Here is a 22,237-nt window from a genome sequence, read left to right as displayed (position 1 = left end):
ACATAGGCTAGAAGAATTAGACATTGTTGAGTGGCACTATCTGGTGTCGTATTTTGGCACCGAAGAATTCCAGGTTTGTTCCCAATTTTTAAAAAAACTTGCCAATTCCACTTCTGACGTCAAGGTTTATGTTTTGCGCACTGCTGATTTTATAAAAATCAAATCATTGCTGGTTCTGTGCAGAGGATTAGCAATAAGAATTCTCAGAATCGGCACAATCGACAGATACACCATGTTACAGGATCAAAGGGTTTTTCTCAATTGAGCTATGAGAAGGTAAAAAATTCTGTCACAAGGTTTTCCTTCAGGCATTTTTTTATGGTTTGTGCTTGTGCCCCCGAATGACAATGACATGATATTGTTATAACCTATATAGTCTTTGTATTTGATAGAGATATTTAGCCCACTGCCCACTACAAAAAAATATATTTTGCATCCTTGTATACAGAAAGCTGAAAAGTACTAAAACTAATGTGTGCCAACAAAAAGAAGAACTTGGATTCCTGTTCTTTTTCAATAGCAATAAATATTTCTGTTATCTTCTGTTTTTAAATTCGTGGTGGATATCTTCCTGATCTTTACAGTTTATAAAAGCTTCTACATTTCACTAGATTATGAAATATGGCTAATTTTTTTACATTCTTGCCTAATTAGAGGGACCAACTAACTGGTGAAGAGCCAAATGATATGGAGCTTTTTATGATGACCCACCAACAAAATGGACAATGGACAAGCGAGGAATCTAGGGAAGTCTATGTGAGTATTAAACAGTTTTTACAACCCTTATTAAGTGATGCAACTGTCCTCGCTTAGAATTAAAGTTTTAATTAACTAAATGTCTTTGCTTTGTTAGGACAATGCAACCAGGAAGATTATGGAGCTGGAGTCAAGGCCTGACGCAAATGTCGTCTCAGACTTGGAGCAGAACCAGATTTTCCAATCAACCTACAAGGAAACGAGAAAAATCAAATCAAACAAGATGCATGCTAATGGTTACCTTGCAAGGTACCCAACTAGAAAGGAGCTACTATCGGAGGACTACCAGCGCAAACTGCAACAGGAGGAAGCCCTCATTGAATCGTTTGGACGGCTGCAAGATAGACTAGAAGCTCAAGAAGTTGAAAGGGAAGCCGAGAGGCAAGAACATAGGCGTCAGCTTGAACAGATGAACAAGGAAAGGGAGGCTGATAGAGAAGCACTTAGGCAAGCTATGTTAATGTTGCAAGCAGCCCAACAGCAAGCTTCAGTACAAAAGGTAATATTAACAACATCTATGTTCTCATAGTTTATTGAACTGAAAATCATGATCTTGAACCCAATTCGAAATGCAGGCTAGCACAATTGTGGAGCCAACTGAAAATGTTGCTGCTGCTGCAACAATTGAGGGGACACAAAATGTAACAACTACAATGGGAGAACACATGATGCATAGTCAGCAGGTAGTTTGATGATAATTGAAGAATGTTTAATTGTAACATGCATGTCATATTCTTGTCAAGGGGTGTAATTTTTACCACCAACCATTTATTTTCAGGTTACCCAAGAAACCAGCCAGCCAGAACAACAACCCCCTTCTTCCGCAGCTGAAGAACGTCTCACTAGAGGGCGCATGACTAGAAGTAATTTGGCAGCGAATTCGGGTGCTGTTTATACTACAGCAAAGCAACTGAAGGAAACTGCGGCTAGGAAAAGATCTGCATTGTCCAAAAAGAATACACAGGTACTATGTGAAACCTTTTATCTCTCTTTGCATTAAAAAGGAACATATAGTCCTTTTGGAGAAGTACATAGCTATTCTTTTGTTCTGCTCCTAAATATGGTCCAGGCTTAGTTTCCTCTTGCTGATTAGAAATATATATGGATGTGTTTGTGCTCATAAAATGTCTTGGGAGGCAGCTGCATGTATGTTTATATTTGCTTTACGCTTCAAAGTTCATGGTTGATAGTACTGCAGCTCACAGAACTCTAGTACTGCAGCTCGTGTTTTGCTTCAGTGTTCAATTAGCTTTGCCACCACTAGTCTCAGTTTAACTAATGCATGTCAATGATTTTTTCAGGAGGAATCTTGAGTTTGAGAAGGAGCATGCGAATGGTGGGACGATGGCCAACATACATATCAAGGGAACCTTCGCTGCTACAGTAGACATTAGTCTTTTGATTCGAATGAGTTCAAACAGTTGTCTGTGCTTAACACATTATTATGTGTTAAGCTATCTACTTGTGTTCTCATTTAGTTTGACACTCGGTGTGTTTTGTTAAAGATTTTGTATGAACAAATTATATTTCGTTTTAATGGATGTCGATGCTTCCTTCATTATGTATTTGTCGTTTTGCGATTATTAATTTAAGCTACCAAACAAAGTGTCGCAACATGAATTATTAATATATTAATCTGGCGTTGCAATATATGATGGCACATATAACAATCACATTTAGTCGTGGCAATAGGTACGATAATCATGGCAATAGAGAAACTATCTCTTGCAACTACAAAAAGATGACGGTGGCAATAGAGGAATCTACCTATAGCAACCAGATAGTTAGTAACGTGGCAATAGATGACCTGTCTGTAGCAACCAACCTAAGTAACGTGGCAATAGCCTATGCCATCTATAGCAACCATTCAGAAACGTGGCAATATATGACCTCTCTGTAGCAACCAACCTAAAGAGATGTTGCAATAACCTAAGCCACCTATAGCAACCATTTAGGCGACGTGGCAATAGAGAACCTCTATTGCAATGCTTTCTCTGCGTAGCAACAACCACGATTGCAACACCTGTGTTGCGTTGCGCTTGCATTGTGTTGCTACACGACCAGCGTGTCGCAATACGTATCGCTAGCAACGCCTAGTTCGTTGCAATTGATACTATTACCACACCCATAGTGGTTGCAATTGCTTTTGTTACAACACTCACCAGGTGTTGCAAAAGCGTCAAAAGTGTTGCAATAGAGGGGCTGTGTGTCGCAACTAAAATGTAACCCATTGCATTATGCTATTGCTACCCTTACAAGTGCAACGACATTTAACCAAAAAAAATTGGTAGCAAAATTACTATGGCTACCATTTTTGGGTCTTTTGCTACACTTTTTTGGTGTTGCAGTAGACCGAAAATCTTGTAGTGGGGCTACCTCCCAACCGATCTGATGCCATGCTACCACTCAGCCCTGGGCCACCCCGAAGTTCACCGAAACACTAAGACTATGAGACATAGTACCGAGCCCCCAAAGGTCACTACGTAGTCTTAGGAGGGTGTGGGCCATACACCCGTACCTTCCTACACTATCCACTTCCAACCTAGCAGTAGTGGCATCGTCCTAGCTGGTCAGCAATCGTCCCCCGCCCATTCAGGGACGAGTGGCGTGCACGTAGGGTCCTATGATCTGGTTTTCTCGACATACCAGTCCTTAGGGTGACCGGATAGGATATCTTCTCAAAGGGTGTAACCAACACCCCATGCCTCGACGGCACCTCCAGGAAGGCCTCGTCAGCCTAGAACAGCATGTCCTAGTACCGACGTTTCTACGACTCGACCTCCATGATGTACCTATCTTGGTAGAGGATGTACTATGCGGACACCTGGAGCATGGTCCCTCCTTGTCGTAGATAGTCTGCTTAGCAGCCAAGACCTGCCTCCTGGTACTTTGGGTAAGGTCTAGGGCTTAGGGAAGCAAGCGGTATGGTCCCATCCTAAGGTACTCATGGGTGTCAAATATCATGCGATGAAGGGCCGAACGCGAAGTGGACTGGACACAAGCTACGATGGAGGTCTCCACCTGTAGCTCCTAGAAGATGTGCAGCTCTGGTAGGGTCTCAATCATAGGAACCCTGAGGTGGATGACGATGTGGCCCTATAGTCCATCGGGTTTAGGCTCGCCTTGACAGACATACTCAACCTGCTCGGTGGGGACACCAAGCTCCTCGAGGACGTCATAGAGCATCTGAGCAAAACCTCGGTAGCTCAGACCATCAACGTACCATTCAGGGATGAGTGGCATGCACGTAGGGTCCTATGATCCAGTTCTCTCAACATACCAGTCCTTAGGGGGGCCGGACAAGATATCTTCTCAAAGGGTATAACCAACACCCCGTGCCTCGACAGTGCCACCATCCTAGGGCATCATCCCACAGAGACACTCCATCCTAGGATCTCCTCATCTCACATGCACCTGCCATAGGTACCACTCGTAGGGGATGCCCTGGTCGCACCACCCTAGCAAGAGTTGTCCAATGACTCATTGTAATATCCTACCCTATTGACTCAACCCTCACCACACACCCAAGACGCACGCCAAGATCTCCCTGGTTGTTACACATTATCAGCACCAAGTGCCTTAACCACTCACACACAATCCTCCACCAAGCATCACATCACAGATATAATGCGTAGTTGATGTAGTAGCAAGTAAGTAAGTGAGCATCTAACCTAACAGCGGGTGTGCAGGGGTATAGGTTGCGACAAGGCAATGGCTTACAAGCAATTCTACCATGCAACCTATCACAAATCATTTGCATAAAAGTAAAGCACTAGCATATACTTTGTAGCATGTCTAATAGGATTCTATGAGGTTGGGTGGGACGTGGCACCTGGCAGGTCATCTCTAGGCTCCTCAGTGTTGTTAGGGTCGTGTTCCTCGGTCTGTGGCCCCTCCGGGTCTGTCAAATGAGATATATAGCCGCAATAAATTACTCCTGTAGATGATCACAAAGAAGCAATAGAAATTCAAAAGATCCAAATGCACTCAAACATAAGCTTATGACATAAAGCTCATTTTTAGAAAAAATTTGGCACTGGTTTCATATTTTTCTGAGGTCGTATGAATTTTCCAAGTTTAAATTATTTTCTAAAAAAGAAAAAAAGAGAATTTTGAAAAGTAAGTAACATGTGTCAGCACGTGATTGGACGCGGGAAATATGGTCACTGATAGGTGGGACCCATGGTCAATACTGACAGGTGGGACCAGGTCAACGGGGTTGACTAGGCCCAATGGGCCGGGTCATGGGTCGGATATGGGCCGGGTTGGGCAGGTCTGGGCCGGGCCGACCCAGACACGTGTCACTTGGGCGAGCCATCCACGTGGTGCTGGTGGGCTACTATTGGGCCTACGCCTATGGGTGTGGTTCATGGTGGTCCACCGGGTGCGGGTCCATGGACCACACACTGGGTCCATGGTGGACTGTGTCCACCTCCTCTCTCCTCCTCTTGGCTCATGGTGCACCAAGTGTAGGGAGAGGCGTCGCGGGGCACTCGGCCTCCTCTGCTCACATACAACGGCGATGAGGTTGCCCGGACAGGGTCGGCGGCTGGTCGGCGGTGATGTTATGGCCTTTCGAGGGCTCCTAGGCGCTAGTGTGGGTACGGGAGGGTACTAAAGGTGGCTCCTTGGCAGCCGGCATGGGCTGTCAGCGGTGATCGGCACCGGGGCAAGCTTGGTGGTGCGGCGGTGGCATGGTGAGCTCATGAGGCACGCTCGGCAAGACTATCACAGCTCTCTCCAAGTGGCTGTGGCTCTCCAGTAATGGTGGCTAGGGCTAATGCTGCGTCTTCATGGCCTGCTAACGATGGCTGGGTCAGCGGTGGCATAGTTACGATGGTGGGGTCCTATGGTGCATTGATATGGCTCTAGCGAGCTTTGCTAGCTCCTTCGTGCTCCAGCAAACATGTCAGCGGTTCCAATTTTATTGGTGAGGGCTTGACCACGGCGAGCCACAGCGGCAGCGGCATGGCAACGGTGGTGGACGGTGGTAAAGCAACTATGGTAGCAACAGGGGCCAAAAGTGCCCCCTTTCCTTCAATTGGGATCACAAGGAAGGCATGGGACTCGACAACGGTGACCTAGAGGCATGGTGGAGTCCGCACCATGACAAGACGCGCGGCGGAACTATAGCGAGCTCGTGGCTCAGGTAGACTAGGACATGGCGGGGGCTTTCTGTTCATCTAACTAAGCAGCGAGGTGCGCAGGGTGATGGTGAACCTCCTTAGCCCCTCCTCACTTCGTGGGGTGGCTAGAATCAGCGGGATCATCCACGTCATGGCAGCGCTGCGATGTGCGGCCATGATGGCAAGGCAAGCATGGCTACGACATCTAGGCACCCTATGGCCAAAAAGGCGAGTGCTTTGGGGCTACTCGTCGAGGCGAGTCCATCTATGGTGGTTTGGTAACCGCTACCGGCCTAGTGCGGCCAGAATGTTCCCGAGCATCCGAGGCTCAGCAAGGCTAGGTTCTTGGCCATGTGCGTGTGTGCGTGTGTGTGGTGCACTACCACAGTGAAAATGGTGGCCTTTGGCCCTCCCAAGGGGGAGAACACAGCGACAGACATGGTGATAGTGTGGGATGGCAAGCAGAGGTACCAGTGGGGCTCACTGTGGGTCTCAAGGCACTAGGCTAGCGGTGTAGAGGCGAGTTGTGGCTGTGACGAGGTGAAGTAATGACGTGCCAAACCGCTACGGTGAGGAAGACGATTGGGGTGCTGTCTTCTCCTCCGGTGGTGGCTCCTCGATGACAGTGGCGCGGTCATCCACTTTCTCCTCTCCTCCTCCCTTCTCCTTCCCTTCTCTCGGTCTCAACATGCAGTTGGTGAAACCACAAGTGGCAACGAGGCATGGGAAGGATGCTAGGGCAAAGGGCGTGCCCCTTTTATATAGAGCTTATAGCCATGGTGGTGGCAAATGGCGGATGGAGGGGAAGGGGGCACATGGAGGGCGATCAATGGCTCTGGCTTAGGGTTTTAGGGAGTGGGGGTGAGCGTGGTTGTCGTGGCACTCTTGTTTCATGTAGCGGCCGGTCAAAAAGGTTGACGGGTCAATGTCATGGTGTGGGGCCAAAGCAATGGGCGTCAACAGCAGTGCGGTGTGGCTGGGAGAGGGTGTGTATGCCGCACATCATGGACGTGGCACCCATCCGTGCATCGATGCTCAATCGGCTTGAGGGTGAGTGGCTGTAATGCGCAGGTGTGGCCTCAGATGCCCACATCAGCGAGGTGCTCTGCTCAGTGGTGGGAAAAGTAGAGGACAGAGAGAGCGAAGGGATGACAAGTGGGGCCCGGTGGTTAGCGATAGGGGGAAGGGCATCATGGGTGCAGGCGCGGTGTGGTGACGAGCCGCTGCTAGGCTAGCTCAGCCACACACGGGGGCAAGGGTGCCCGCGCGGGAGAGAGGCGCGGTGCTGGGCCACGGTGGGCAAAGTAGGCGGCGCAGTGTGTGTGGGAGCGGGGCGGCGGTGGTGTGCGCAGGAGTAGGCCGGTGGCAGTGTGCGCGGGAATGGGCCAGCGGCATTAGCTAGGATGTGCGTGGGCTACTGCTACTGTTGGGCTTCGTTCTCTTTTCTTTTTCTTCTCCTTTTCCAATTCCTTTTCTATTTCTATTTCTATTTCTATTTTCCCACTACACCTAGGTACCTATGCATGTATATATGGGTTGCCAACATATATAATTCCTAGTGGGGTCTACTAGAGGTTATCTAGGTCTTTAGGGTCCAAGCCAAGGGTTGGCAACACTCACACAATAATTTGTTTAGAAGTTAATTAATTTTATTGCATCACATAAAATCATGAAGAAGCGACTCGCATGTGGAATTAAAATGCAAATGCTCAAACATACTAGCTTGGGATCTACTTATGCAACTACAAGGGTGGTTTCCCGGTACGCACACTCACCATGCATGGGTTTTGTTAGAAAAAAATTTTAAGTTCTGATTTTTGGGTTATTGGAAAACCTGGGTTGTTACAGTCCTCCCCCTCATAGGAATCTCATCCTGAGATTTAAGGTGAGACGTACCTTTTAAAAAGGTTGGGGTATAGCATCCAAAGTTCTGACTCTTTTCTCCTAAGTGGCTTCTCGTTCAGTGTGGTTGCTCCACTAAACCTTGCACATAGGTATGGTCGTGCTTCTAGTTTCCTTCTTGGCTCTATCAAGTATCTATATCATGTGCTCCTTGTACTTCCTTGTACTCTAGAGTGTCCTGTATATCAAGTGTCTCTATAGGTACTTGCTCATTTGGTAGCTTCAAGCACTTGCGTAGTTGGGATACATGGAATACTGGGTGCACTCCGGTTATTTCCTCAGGCAGTTCCAGCCTATAGGCTAGCTTGCCTATTCTCTGACAAATCCGGTAAGGCCCAACATACCTTGGCGCCAACTTCCCTTTCACATGGAACCTGATGGTGCTTCATAGTGGGGAGACTTTGAGGTAGACATAGTCCCCAACTTCAAACTCAAGGTCTCTTCGCCTTTTATCTACGTAACTCTTCTATCGGCTTTGAGCAATTCTCAAATTCTCTCGCACTTGAGCGACCCCTTCCTTGGCATCCTTGATCTTTGCAAGGCCAAAGAACAATCTCTCCCTGGCTTCTGACCACATTCGAGGGGGCCTACACTTCCTCCCATACAAGGCCTCAAATGGTGACATCTTGAAACTAGCCTAGTAGCTGTTGTTGTAAGAAAACTCTGCATTTGGCAAACTCTTCTCCCAATCAGACCCATATTTCAAAACACAAGCTCGGAGCATATCCTACAAGATCTAGTTCACTCTCTCTACCTGGACATCCGTCTGAGGGTGGTAAGCGGTGTTGTAATCCAGTTGAGTCTCGATTGCCTTGTGGAGACTCTTCTAGAACTAGGACACATATTGCGTCCCTCGATCAGACACAATGCTCATAGGGGCTTCATGAACCTTGAGAATGTTATCCACATAGAGATCTATGAGCTTCTCAATTCTATAGTCATTCCTCATAGCTATGAAGTGAGCTACCTTGGTCAATCTATCAACGATTACCTAGATCGAGTCATGGTCTTTCGGGGTTTGAGGTAAACCCACTATAACATCCATGGATATGCTTTCCCACTTCCATATCGAAACATCTAAGGGTTTCAACACTCCTACCGGTCTTTGGTGTTTGGCCTTGATCCTATTGTAGATGTCGCAATGCGTGACTTATCCTACAACATCACCTTTCATATTCTTCCACCATAAAAGCTTCTTCAAGTCGGCATACATCTTGGTACTTCCTGGGTGGATACAATACTTAGAGTCATGACCCTCGGCTAGGATCTCCTCTTGCAAGGCTACATCAGAGGGTACACAGATTCTATCCTTCTACCAGTACACTCCCTATTCATCTTCTCTGAACTTAGGACACTTTCCTAGCTCCATGAGCTCTCGGATTTCCCAGATTTCGGAGCATTCTTGTTGGGCTTTGCGGATTCAATCTTCAAGATTGTACTGCACTCAAATCTCATTCAACATTCCCTTCGGTGGGATTTTGAGTCGAAGGTCCTCCATCTCTTGACTCAGCTCTGATGGTATGGCTTCTGTTATTAGACTGTGGCAATAGCCCTTACGGCTCAGGGCATCTGCGACTACATTAGCTTTCCTAGGGTGATAGTGTATCTCTAGGTTGTAGTCCCTAATTAGCTCTAGCCATCGGCGTTGTCTCATGTTTAGATTCTCCTAAGTGAAAAAGTACTTCAGACTCTTGTGATCGATGTAGATGTCACATTTGTTCCCGATCAGATAGTGTCTCTAGATCATTAGGGCATGCACAATAGCTACAAGCTCAAGATCATGGGTAGGGTAGCGTTCCTATGGTCCTTCAGCTAGTGGGAAGCATAAGCTATAACTCTCCCATTTTGCATTAGAACACAACCGAGTCCCTATATAGAGGCATCACAATAGACCACAAAGTCTTGCTGAAAATCAGGCAATGCTAACACAGGAGTGGTGGTAAGCTTCTGTTTCAAGGTCTAGAAGCCTTGCTCACACTTGGGTGTCCACTCAAACTCATTAGTCTTCTTCAGAAGGTTGGTCATCGGCTTGGCTATCTTGGAGAAGTTCTAAATGAAGCGGCAGTAATATCCTACCAACCTAAGGATACTCCGGATATCAGTCGCATTGTGGGGTTGTTCCCATTCTTTTATAGCTTCAATCTTGGTGGGATCAACAACTACTCCCTTAGCAGTGAGAATGTGACCTAAGAAGGCAACTTCTTCAAGCAAAAATTCGCACTTGCTGAACTTGGCTTACAGTTGATTATGCCTCGGCTTCTCCAGCACTACTCTTAGATGCTGCTCATGTTCTTCTGTAGTGGCCAAATAGACAAGAATGTCATCAATGAATACCACCACAAACTTATCCAGCTCATCCATGAACACCTTGTTCATCATATTCATGAAGTAGGCGGGGGCATTGGTGAGTCCAAAAGACACAACGTGAACTCATACTACCCATACCTAGTGATAAAGGTCGTCTTGGGAATGTCCTTAGTCCTGATCTTCATCTAATGGTACCTAGATCGGAGATCAATTTTTTAAAAGAACTTGGCATTCCTCAGCTGGTCTAGTAGATCATCTATCCTCGATAGTGGCTACTTGTTCTCGACAGTCACGACATTCAACTTCCGATAGTCAATGCATATCCTCATGGAACCATCCTTCTTCTTCACAAACTAGACAGGGGAACCCTAGGGTGAAGCACTAGGCTGAATGTACCCCTTGTCAGACAACTCCCTAAGCTATTTCTTGAGTTCCTCTAGCTCGTCGACTGACATGTGGTAGGGTCTCTTAGTAATAGGTCCTTTACCCGGTAGAAGGTCGATCACAAACTCCACATCCCGATCAGGTGGCATATCGGGCAGCTCTTTGGGGAATACATCAAGGTACTCACATACTAAGGGCACCTCCTCAACTGACTTGGTTTCTAAGGCGCACAACATGGAAATTGTCCTATCAGGGTTGGGGTCACATCAGATTATGTGACCACTCAGGTGTGTTATCTCCACATACCGTGGTGAGCAAGATATTACTCGTTTGTGTTGAGTCAGCCAATCCATTCCTAGTATGACATCCAATCCATCAGAGGGAAGCAAGGTAAGATCAGCTAGAAAGGGGTGACCCTCAATGGTGATGTTCACTTCTTGACATCGCTTGGTGCATCTGATGTTGCCCAAGGATGAACTAGTGTCTATGGGCACTCTTCATGGAGTTATGGGCAGGTTACGTTCTTGTGCAAACTTGGTTGACACATATGAACATGTAGCACCGGAATCAAATGGCACTATAGCCATAGACCCATGCACTAAAAACGTACCATACACCATGTTAGGGGCGTTCTGGGCGTCCTCCATGGTCAGGTGGGTGAGACGACCATGGGTTGGTCCCATGGAGGGCTTGTGTGATGCACCCTGAGCAGCTGCTTGTCTCGCTGGGGTCGGAGCAGGTGGTGCGACATTCTTCATGGGGTAGTCTATGACCTTGTGTTCTGGCTAACCATAGCCAAAGCAAGTGAAGGGCATGCTACCTATGGTGGTAGGCGTAGTAGTCTTCCATGTGCTAGGGCTCTAAGTAGGGTGGCTCTTAGCGGGACAGTGGTAGTTGGCAATGTGGATCCCACCACCATTGCTCTAAACAGATGCAGCTCCCTGGACGGCACAAGAGCAAGGCTATGAAGGCGCATTAGCACACGGCCTCTGAGATGCCAAGGCACAAGAGGTGCTCTCGGACCAGCGCTTCTTCTCCTTGTACAGGGCATTAGTCTCCATACGATCCCTCTCCATCACCATGACCTTGTTGATCATCTCCTGGAGGGTGTAGCAGGTATGACCTAAGAGGGCCACCTTGAGGCGTGTGTTCAGACCCTTCTTGAAGAAGTACATCTTCTTCTTCTTGGAGTCTGTCTCACCTAGAGCGTACCTCATCATGCGAGTGAAGTGGTTGGCGTACTCCTAGATCTTCTAGGATCCTTGGGAAAGGTTGCAAAACTCTTCCACTTTGGCATCCATCATGCCCTCGGGCACGTGGTGCTCACAAAAGGCTTCAACAAACTCCTCCCATGAGATATGCGCGGGGTCATTGTGGGTGTCACAGTAGCTGTCCCACCACACATGTGTGGCGCTAGTGAGCTAGTGGGCTATGACTCCAACACACTCCTCATTAGAGCAAGTCATTAGGTACAGCTTCTTCTCCATCTCACGCAGCCAGTCCTCAGTGGCGATGGGGTCATCGTCCGAGCTGTCAAAGGTAGGGGGCCTCAGCTTGAGGAAACCCTCCAACTTCCTCTAGAAATCGTTGGGTGATCCCCCATTGTGGCGCAATAGCCCCTCAGCCAGTGTTTCCATGAGACGTGTCAGGTAGTCCCTCACCTCATCCAGAGGTGGTGGTGGTGGTGGAGCATTGTCGCCCCCAGGTGCAGCGTTCTCGCCCCAGGCTAGGCTGTGCCTGGCTCCTCTAGGATGGGATCCTCCCCGTGCTGCTCTCTAGCAGGTGGTACCTCCTCCTCAAGGTTGAGGGCAGCGCAGGTGGCGGCGCATCCTCCTCCACATCCATAGCCATGACCTCGACCACAGCCAGTAGGGATGGGGGATGGAGAGCGACGGTTCAGACATTCTGAGCGACAACATGACATCTTTGCTGCGAACGTTAGGTATAAGTTATTATCATGTGGTTAGGTGATTTATTAGCAATTCAATTAATAGTTTAATTCTAGCCATACACTCAAACAAAGAAGCAAGAACATCCATAAGAAGCATTAAGATCCCAACATTCATTACATGAGTTTATTACATGGCAAAGTCTCTAGTAGCTACACTAGAAGACTCACGAGAAATTGCTCTCCACGTAGGTAGGCTCCAAAAGAGGGACATTCTACTCTACTCCTAAAAGTGAGTCATGTCTCATAGCCACACAGGGCTCATCATCAACACTATGACTACTACATTTTTAGAGCATCACTAGACAACTCACTCTAACTAGGTGGTGGTGCACTGCTAGTATCCATCTCCTGGAGCTCTGCATCTGTGTGGTGCATCCTCGAGATGTACTCTAGGGCCTCCTCCAAATGCTCAGTCTTCGGGGCCTCAGGGTAGTCCTTGGAAGGGCATGCCTTCAGATTGAGCTTAGTGGGCTCAACCCGGAAGGACTCCTTGCGCGGCCTCATACGTGACTCAGGGGTAGGAACTTCTGCATCTCCTTAAACTCCTTGACTCGCCTGATATCGGCGTCAACCCATGCCTAACATATCCTGTCTACCCTATCCTTCTAGAACTCTATGTACTTCATGTACTCAATAAGGTGGTTCTAGTTGTGAGCGGTGTTAACGCTCAACTAAACCACCTCCCTCTCCAGCATGTTGCAACGACTGTCTAGCATCATCTTCCGAAAACCATACCTCTTCTCCATCTCAATGTGATCACTCAGGAGCCTCTTCTTGAGCTCGAGGGCATCCTCTAGCTCAAGCACCTTACAGTCTAAGTAGTCATTACAGAACCTAAAGTCTATAGCCTTGTCTCTCAGATCTACAATCTCCTCCTTTAGCTTGCTCTCACATGCCTTGTAGTAGGCCTCCATGCAGTCATAGCCCTCACGCTCCACACGGATGGTCTCTTTGAGTACTTCCTTCTTTTTCTCTTCCTCCAGGAAGGCCTCGTCAGCCTGGAATAGCATGTCCCAGTATCGATAGTTCTACGACTCGATCTCCATGATGTAACTATCCTAGTAGAGGATGTACTATCTGGACACCTGGAGGCAAGGTCCCTCCTCGGCGTAGACAGTCTGCTCAGCAGCCAAGACTTACCGCCTAGTACTCTAGGTAAGGTCCAGGGCTCAAGGAAGGAAGCGGTATGGTCCGCTCCTAAGGTACTCGTGGGCATCATGTATCTCACAGCGAAGGGCCAAACACGAAACTGACTAGACACAAGCTACAATGGAGGTCTCCACCTGTAGCTCTTGGAAGGTGTGTAGCTCTCGTAGGGTCTCACTCGCAAGAACCCTAAGGTGGATGACAATGTGGCCCTGTAGTCCATCGGGTCTAGGCTCGCCTTGACAGACATACTCAACCTGCTCGGTGGGGACACCAAGCTCCTCGAGGACGTCGTAGAGCATCTGAGCAAAACCTTGGTAGCTCAGACCGTCAACATACCATTTAGGGACGAGTGGCGTGCATGTAGGGTCCTATGATCTGGTTCTCTTGACATACCCGTCCTTAGGGGGATCGGATAGGATATCTTCTCAAAGGATATAACCAACACCACGTGCCTCGATGGCACCTCCATCTTAGGGCTTCATCCTACAAAGACACTCCACCCCAGGATCACCTCATCTCACAAGCACCAGTCACAGGTACCACTCATAGGGGATGCCCAGGTTGCACCCCCTTGGCAAGATTCATCCAATGACTCATCGTAAGATCCTGCCCGATCGACTCAACCCTCACCACACACCCAAGACGCACACCAAGATCTCCCGGGTTGTTACCACATTATCGGCACCAAGTGCCTCAACCACTCACATACAATCATCCACCAAGCATCATATCATAGATATAATGCATAGTAGAAGTAGTAGCAAGTAAGTAAGCGAGCGTCTAACCTAACAGCGGGTGTGTAGGGGTATAGGTTGCGATAAGGTAATGGCTTACAAGCAATTGTACCAAGCAACCTATCACAGATCATTTGCATAAAAGTAAAGCACAAGCATCTAATTTGCAGCATGTCTAATAGGATTCTATGAGGTTGGGTGGGATGTGGCACCTGGCAGGTCATCTCTAAGCCCCTCAGTGTAGTCGGGGTCATGCTCCTCAGTCTATGGCTCCTCCGGGTCTATCAAACAAGATATATAACCGCGATAAGTGACTCCTATAGATGATCACAAAGAAGCAATAGAAATTCAAAAGATCCAAATGCACTCAAACATAAGCCTATGACGTAGAGCTCATTTTTAGGAAAATTTGGGCACTGGTTTCATATTTTTCTGAGGTCGTATAAATTTTCTATGAATTTTCCAAGTTTAAATTATATTCTAAAAAAGAAAAAAAGAGAATTTTGAACAGTAAGTAACACATGTCAGCACGTGATTGGATGCGGGAAATACGGTCACTGACAGTTGGGACCCATGGTCAATAGTGACTGACAGATGGGACCAGGTCAATGGTTAGCGTTGACTAGGCTTGACTTGGACCAATGGGACGGGTTGGGCTGGGCCATCCTGGACTCATGTCACTTGGTCGAGCCATCCACGTGGCACTGGCGGGATGCTATCGGGCCTGCGCCTATGGGTGCAGTTCATGGTTCTCCACCAGGTGCGGGTCCATGGACCACACACTGGGTCCATGGTGGACCGCGTCCACCTCCTCTCTCCTCTTCTTGGCACATGGTGCACTAGGTGCATGGAGAGGCACCACGGGGCGCTCGGCCTCCTCTGCTCACGTATGCCGACGATGAGGTCACCCAGAGGGGTTCGGCGGCTGGTCGACGGTGATGCTATGGCCTCCCTAGGGCTCCTAGGCGCTAGTGTGGGTACGGCATGGTACTAAAGGTGGCTCCTTGGGAGCTAGCAAGGGCTGTCAGCGGTGCTTGGTGGTGCGGCGGCGGCGCAGTGAGCTCGTGAGGCGCGCTCGGCGAGACTATCATAGCTCTCCCCAAGTGGCCTTGGCTCTCCAACAAGGACGGCCAGGGTAAAGGCTATGTCTTTGTGGCCTACCAACAACGGCCGGGTCGGCGGCAGCATGGTTATGACGGTGGGGACCTACAGCACGTCAGGATGGCTCCAACGAGCTTCGTTGGCTCCTCCGCGCTCCGGCGAAGACATCAACGGCTCAAATTGGAAAGGCAGTGGCATGACCAAGGTGGGCCACAGCGGCAGCGGCACGGCGATGTTGGCGGATGGCGGCGAAGCGGCTACTACAGCAACAGGGTCCAAAAGTGGCCCTTTTCCTTCGATTGGGATCACAGGGAAGGCACGGGACTTGACAACGGTGACCTAGAGGCACGGTGGAGTCCGCACCGCGATAAGGCGTGCAGCAGAACTCCGGCGAGCTCGCGGCTACGGTGGACTAGGACATGGCTGGGGCTTTTCGTTCATCTAACTACACAGCGAGGTGCGCAGGGTGATAGAAAAACTCCTCGGCCCCTCCTCACGCCGCGAGGCAGTCAAAATTGGCAGGATCATCCATGTCTTGGCGGCGCTCCGATGTGTGGCCGTGAAGGTGAGGCGAGCACGGCTACGATGTCTAGGCGCCCTACAGCCAAAAAGGTGGTTGCTTTGGGGGCTACTCATCAAGGCGAGTCCATCTGCAGCGGTTTGGGAAACGCTACCAGCCTGGTGCGGCCAGAACATGGCGGCGCCATGGGTGGCCTCGGCCATGGTGACCATGTGATGTGAGGCTAGGGCACACCGGTGTTCCCGAGCATCCGAGGCATGGCAAGGCCAGGTTCTTGGCCGTGTGCATGCGTGCGTGCGTGTGGTGCACTACAACGATGAAAAGGGCAGCCTTTGTCCCTTTCAAGGGGGAGAACATGGAGGCGGACATGGTGACGGCACGGGACGACGAGCAGAGGGACCTATGGGGCTCACCGTGGGCTCGAGGCAGTAGGCTACCATTGCAGAGGTGAGTTTTGGCCGTGACGAGGTAAAGTAGTGCTGTGCCGAACCTCTACGGTGAGGAAGACGATCGGGGCACCGTCTTCTCCTCCGACAGTGGCTCCTCAGCGGAAGTAGCGCGGTCATCCACTTTTTCCTTTCCTCCTCCCTTCTCCTTCCCTTCTCTCAGTCTCGGCGTGCAGTTAGTGAAATCACCAGTGGCGGCGGGACATGGGAAGGACGCTAGGGCACTAGGCGTGCCCCTTTTATATGAGTTGCCAACATATATACTTCCTAGTGGGGTCCATTAGAGGTCATCTAGGGCTTTAGGGTCCAAGCCAAGGGTTGGCAACACTCACACAATAATTTGTTGAGAGGTTAATTGATTTTACTGCATCACATAAAATCATGAAGAAGCAACTCACATGTGCAATTAAAATGCAAATGCTCAAACATACTAGCTTGGGATCTACTTGTGCAACTACAAAGGTGGTTTCCTCGTATGCACACTCATTATGCATGAGTTTTGTTAGAAATTTTTTTAAGTTTCGATTTTTGGGTTATTGGAAAACCTGGGTTGTTACAGCCTACCCACGCGTCGCTGCTCTAGTCTCCCTCGTGTGCCACTAGGACGAGCGAGGTGAGCGATGCCAAGGCTTCTTCCTCCTGGCCCGACGCTCAGACGAGCGAGCTCCTGTCTCTCATGCCCACTGCTAGTCAATCCCTCGCCGGATCTCCCTTGCGCACACCTCTAGTTTCTGCTCTCCTCTGGTAGCGTGGTCTCCTCCAGTGGCTCGGCGCCGGCAGCTCCCTCTCACCTCCGAATCCCCCTCTCGTAGCGCCGGCAGAACCTGAAGAAGAGGAAAAGAGAAAGAGGGAGAGTCACTGACACGCTAGTCCCATGTGTCAGTGGCTATGGGAAGAAATTCAGGGGTCTTCATTTGGGCGGTACTGCTACAGTGAAAACATAGATTTGGGCGTACAAAAAAGAGGGTGGGCATCCAAATCGAAAATAAAGGCATTGGTTTGGGGGCTACTACTAGAGTTGCTGTTAGCAATGAATATAGCTTGACTTTACTAGGTCTCCCTATGCACGCTCAAACGTAGCACCTCATCTACTCACATCATTTTATGTAAGTCAATGATGGGATGTTTGGTTTGTTTTTTTTTCTCGAATGCACAGGAGAACAAAGGTAAGAGAGTTTAACATACAAAAGACGAGCCACTGACGAGTGCCCTGACGAGCGCCCTAGAAGATCTACAAGATTAGAGTCGTAGGCGGCTAGACCATCCTAGGAGTGTCCTAGTTTGGTTTGTGAAATGAATTAGTTCATTGTCATTTTATTTTTTTTAGTTTTTTATTTCGTTTATGAAATGGAATAAGTTGATACATTACCACTACATTGCTCACAAGCCATAAGAAATAAAGTCATTTTACTAAATTTAAGAAAAGAGCTCACGATACATCTGACCTATCTAGAATGAGTACAAGCTCAGCTCCAATCGATTAGCAGTCCGCGAGTTCAGGCATATACTGTCAAGCATCCGCCCGACATCAAGCAGAAAATTTCCTCCACGGCATGAAAATGGATCAAGCTACGTCCAAGGTCTTTAACCAAAATATTTTCTGACTGTCGATGGGTCAGCAAAAACAAATTTTCTCTGCAATTCGAGAAATGGGGTAAAAAGAAAATCCAAAGCTTTTTTTTTTGTGGCAAATTTCGTTCCATCTGGAACCTGAATTTTGACCGCTAAAATGGCAGTTGTATCTATCCCGAGCTACTTCAGCTCGACGTCAGTTTACTTTCGTGGCATTTTCCTCGGCAACAAACAAAACGCCTATAAATTGACTTGCCACCGGCCTTGTCTATTTTCTACCCAACTCCAACCAACACAACAAAGTCCCGCGCAAAGAAGTCGCCACCTAGCTCACGTCCAAACAGAGGTGACAATATGGAGTCTGCGCCGTCAACGGCGGTGGTTATGGAGCGCGAGCGCCTCACGGCCGAGCTGCACTTGGCCGAGGCAGCCGCGGAGCCCAGCAGCTTCGTCGTCAAGATCCGGCGTCAGCTGCCCGACTTCGCGCGCAGCGTCAACCTCAAGTACGTCCGCCTTGGCCTGCACTCGGGCGGCATCCCAGCGCCCTCCTCATGGGTCCCGCTCGCGCTCGCGCCGCCGCTCCTCGCGGCGGCGGCATACTCGCTCGTCGGCGCGGACAAGCTCTACTCGCTCGACCTGCTCACCTGCGTCGCGTGGCTCGCCGCGGCGGTGCTGCTGCTGACCGTGTATTTCCTCAAGCGCCCGCGGCCGGTGTACCTCGTGGACTTCGCGTGCTACAGGCCCGGCGACGAGCACGCCATCTCCAAGGAGGGTTTCCTGGACATGACCGAGAGCACGGGCTGCTTCAACGCGGAGGCGCTCGAGTTCCAGACCAAGATCACCAGGCGCTCCGGGCTCGGCGACCGGACGTACCTCCCGCAGGGCATCCAGGCGCGGCCGCCGCGGCTGTCTATGGCGGAGGCGCGCGCGGAGGCCGAGGCCGTCATGTTCGGCTGCCTCGACGCGCTGTTCGCTGCCACGGGCATCGACCCGCGCCGGGATGTGCGCATGCTCATCGTCAACTGCAGCCTCTTCAACCCGACGCCGTCGCTGGCGTCCATGGTGGTGCACCGCTACAAGATGCGGGAGGACGTCAAGTCGTTCAACCTTGGTGGCATGGGGTGCAGCGCGGGGCTCATCGCCGTGGACCTCGCCAGGGACATGCTGCAGGCGAACCCCGGGTGCTACGCCGTCGTGGTGAGCACCGAGAACATCACGCTCAACTGGTACTTCGGCAATGACCGCTCCATGCTGCTGTCCAACTGCATCTTCCGCATGGGCGGCGCCGCCGCGCTGCTGTCCAACCGCCGCGCTGACGCTGGGCGCGCCAAGTACCGGCTGCTGCACACGGTGCGCACCCACAAAGGCGCCGCGGACGAGTGCTACGGCTGCGTGTACCAGCACGAGGACGGCACAGGCCGCGTCGGCGTGTCGCTGGCGCGCGAGCTCATGGCCGTCGCCGGGGACGCACTCAAGACCAACATTACCACCCTGGGCCCGCTGGTGCTCCCGCTGTCGGAGCAGCTCAAGTTCCTCAGGTCCCTCGTGGTCCGTCGCGTCCTCCGCTCCCGCGGCATCCGTACGTACATCCCGGACTTCCGGCGCGCGTTCGAGCACTTCTGCGTGCACGCCGGTGGGCGCGCCGTGCTAGAGGAGGTGCAGCGCAGCCTGGGGCTCAGGGACGCGGACATGGAGGCCAGCAGGTGCACCCTGCACCGGTTCGGCAACACCAGCAGCAGCTCGCTCTGGTACGAGCTCGCGTACGCCGAGGCCAAGGGCCGCGTCCGCCACGGCCACCGCGTGTGGCAGATCGGCTTCGGCTCCGGATTCAAGTGCAGCAGCGCCGTCTGGCGCGCGCTCCGCGACGTGCCGCCCGTGCATGCCGACGGCTCCAGCGGTGGCAGCAACTGCAACCCGTGGGTGGACAGCATTCAGAGCTACCCGCCAAAAGCGTGCATCTGATCGTCATCTCCTTTGTGACTGAATCACGTCCTGTTGGATCAGTTGCACTAGGCACGACGTAGTAGTGCACGAGAACTGTATGTACTATGTATTATGATGATAAAAGAAGACAAGGGTATAATTTTTTTTTGTTTCTTCATCAGGTAGTGCATCCGAGAACAAGGCGTTGTTACACATTGGATTACCGTTCAGTGCTGTGGTGGTTAATGATTGCGGTAGGACGTACTAGTATACAGTGAAATGGAGATTATGGTACTGCTTATGGTAGATGAACAACAAAAAGGAGCCGTTGTAGAATGTGAATGCGTGTAAATTATTCCACCAAAGATTGTACTACTATGTCAGAATGGTTTTTCTTTAAAAAAATGAAGTTGGTCGTCCATGAAAGAGATTTTTTTTTACATCTCCATGAAAGAGATTGTTTGCAGGCTGCCGATGTTCGTGCCACGATTTAAGATGTTAGGCATGTGGCGGCTATTTATTTGATTCACGGTGTTTACAGTGTTGACGATCATTCAAATGTGGTTGGTGAGTGGGCTTGACAAATCAGCATGAAGCAAGAGTGCTTTCATCATCAGTCTTCACAGGTGTACTCGAAACGTGACTATCGTTGCCTTGCAGCTGCATATGGGTCCTATTCTTTTCTCATAAGTCATTATCGGTCCCTCCCATGTAGTAACAAATAAAAAATATTACATTTTGATACTCGTAGACCAGTTCATTTGTTTCAAGTGATGATGGGTTAACTTGTGCAGAAGGAACACCCTCTCTGGACTGTAGAGAGAAAATGCAACGAAACCGTCCGACATTATTTTTGGACTTTCTGTGAACTCTAGAAGTTTCTGCGGAACGTTTTGGGGCTGTCGCGGTAATTGACGGACCGTCACTGTCTAAAAAATCACAATGTATGTGTTCTAAGTAATTTTGTGGGTGAAAAGTGCATCTATGGTTCTTGCATGTGTATGAGACTTTGTATAAGTGTTCCTAAGGTCTCCTAGGTCTCATCTAGCAAGGTGCATTGAGATATGCTAATTAGGTTCATGAAAACACTAATTTGAAGGTTTCTAAGTGAAGAATTACCTAGATCTTGGTCTTTAGGGGGTCAAGGATGATGGAGCTGGTGATTCACCATACCCAAGGGACGGAGAAGAAGTAGAGATAGGCATTGATGATGCTTGAACTCCTCTAAGGTTTGTCCTCAACCTTCACCATGAAAACTCACTACGCCAGATTTGCACATCACTACCGGCCTCATCACTGTCGGATTTATGAGAACCGGCAGTGATGTACTTTCACTGTCGGTTATGAGCTTGAAAATGAGAAAATGATTGGAGCTGGGCTAAAATCGGCAATGAAGGACCACATCACTGTCGGTTTATGGCTTGAACCGGCAGTGTTTTGGTGGGCACTCATCACTGCCGGTTTAAGCCAAGAGCCGACAGTGATTGGGTCCTATCACTGTCGATTCTAGCCAAGAACCGACGGTGATAAGCCTACAAAAAGGCTGCAGTTGTCCTCTCCTTCCTCCTCTCTTCCATCCCAAGAATAGAGGCGCACGTTTAGGCCCTTCCCTCCATTGTTGCGGCTACTCTTCACCATGAAGCTAGCGCTTGGATTTTGAAGAATTGCTTGATCTTTTTGCTTTAAGGTTAGTAACAAGCATCCACTCCTTTGATTTTGTTGCTTAATTAGCTTCGTTTTGATGGCTATATTGCTTGATTCTCATTCTAGTTCTTTCTCCATTCTAGAGAGCACTTTTCCAATTGGACATTTGTGCAAGGCTCAAATTGTGTTGAATCCATCATCCAAACAGTTGGTGTCTATGAACATATTGAAATTCCTAGCTAATTATTCCATGGTGGTCAAGATCATCATTGTTAGTATGTGATGCTATAATTAGTTCTTAGAAGTAGAGTAGAATAGTTGTTCTTCAATATTGTGCAATAATTGTTTTTACTACGATTTTCAATTTACAGGGCCGGGGCTACCAATTTCAATTTTCTAATAATTAGTGTACAATAATATTTTTCAAAAATGGTACTTTCGAGCTACAATTGTTGTTCATGAAGCTCGATTTCTTATTAATTCTTTGTAATTACTGTCTCAGTATTTTTTTGTGCAGAGATGGATCGAGAGTGGATGCATTTGTCCCGAACGGACAAGCGGTACATGCATGGCGTCAGCCAGTTTATCACCGATGCCAAAGCCCATGCTGAGAATGGGAACCCTGTCCTCTGCCCATGCAAAGATTGCAAGAATCATAGGAACTTTCATCAAATTGAGTCTATACGATCGCACTTGATTACCAGGGAGTTCATGCCAAACTA

The 22,237-nt window shown here is 49.3% G+C and overlaps 1 protein-coding gene across 1 annotated transcript; it reads left to right on the top strand.

The window, feature by feature from the left end:
* The first annotated feature begins 18,252 nt into the window (after positions 1–18,252).
* LOC136526520 (3-ketoacyl-CoA synthase 1-like) lies at positions 18,253–20,289 on the top strand. Its single transcript, XM_066519164.1, has one exon. The coding sequence runs from the start codon at positions 18,303–18,305 to the stop codon at positions 19,908–19,910; it is 1,608 nt and encodes a 535-aa protein (XP_066375261.1). The 5' UTR covers positions 18,253–18,302; the 3' UTR covers positions 19,911–20,289.
* The last annotated feature ends 1,948 nt before the right edge of the window (positions 20,290–22,237 follow it).

The sequence above is a fragment of the Miscanthus floridulus genome, chromosome 2 (assembly GCF_019320115.1).
Source record: "Miscanthus floridulus cultivar M001 chromosome 2, ASM1932011v1, whole genome shotgun sequence".
NCBI classification, from domain to species: domain Eukaryota; kingdom Viridiplantae; phylum Streptophyta; class Magnoliopsida; order Poales; family Poaceae; genus Miscanthus; species Miscanthus floridulus.
Note: the sequence above shows the minus strand (reverse complement) of the source record. Positions and strands in the feature narration are given on the sequence as shown.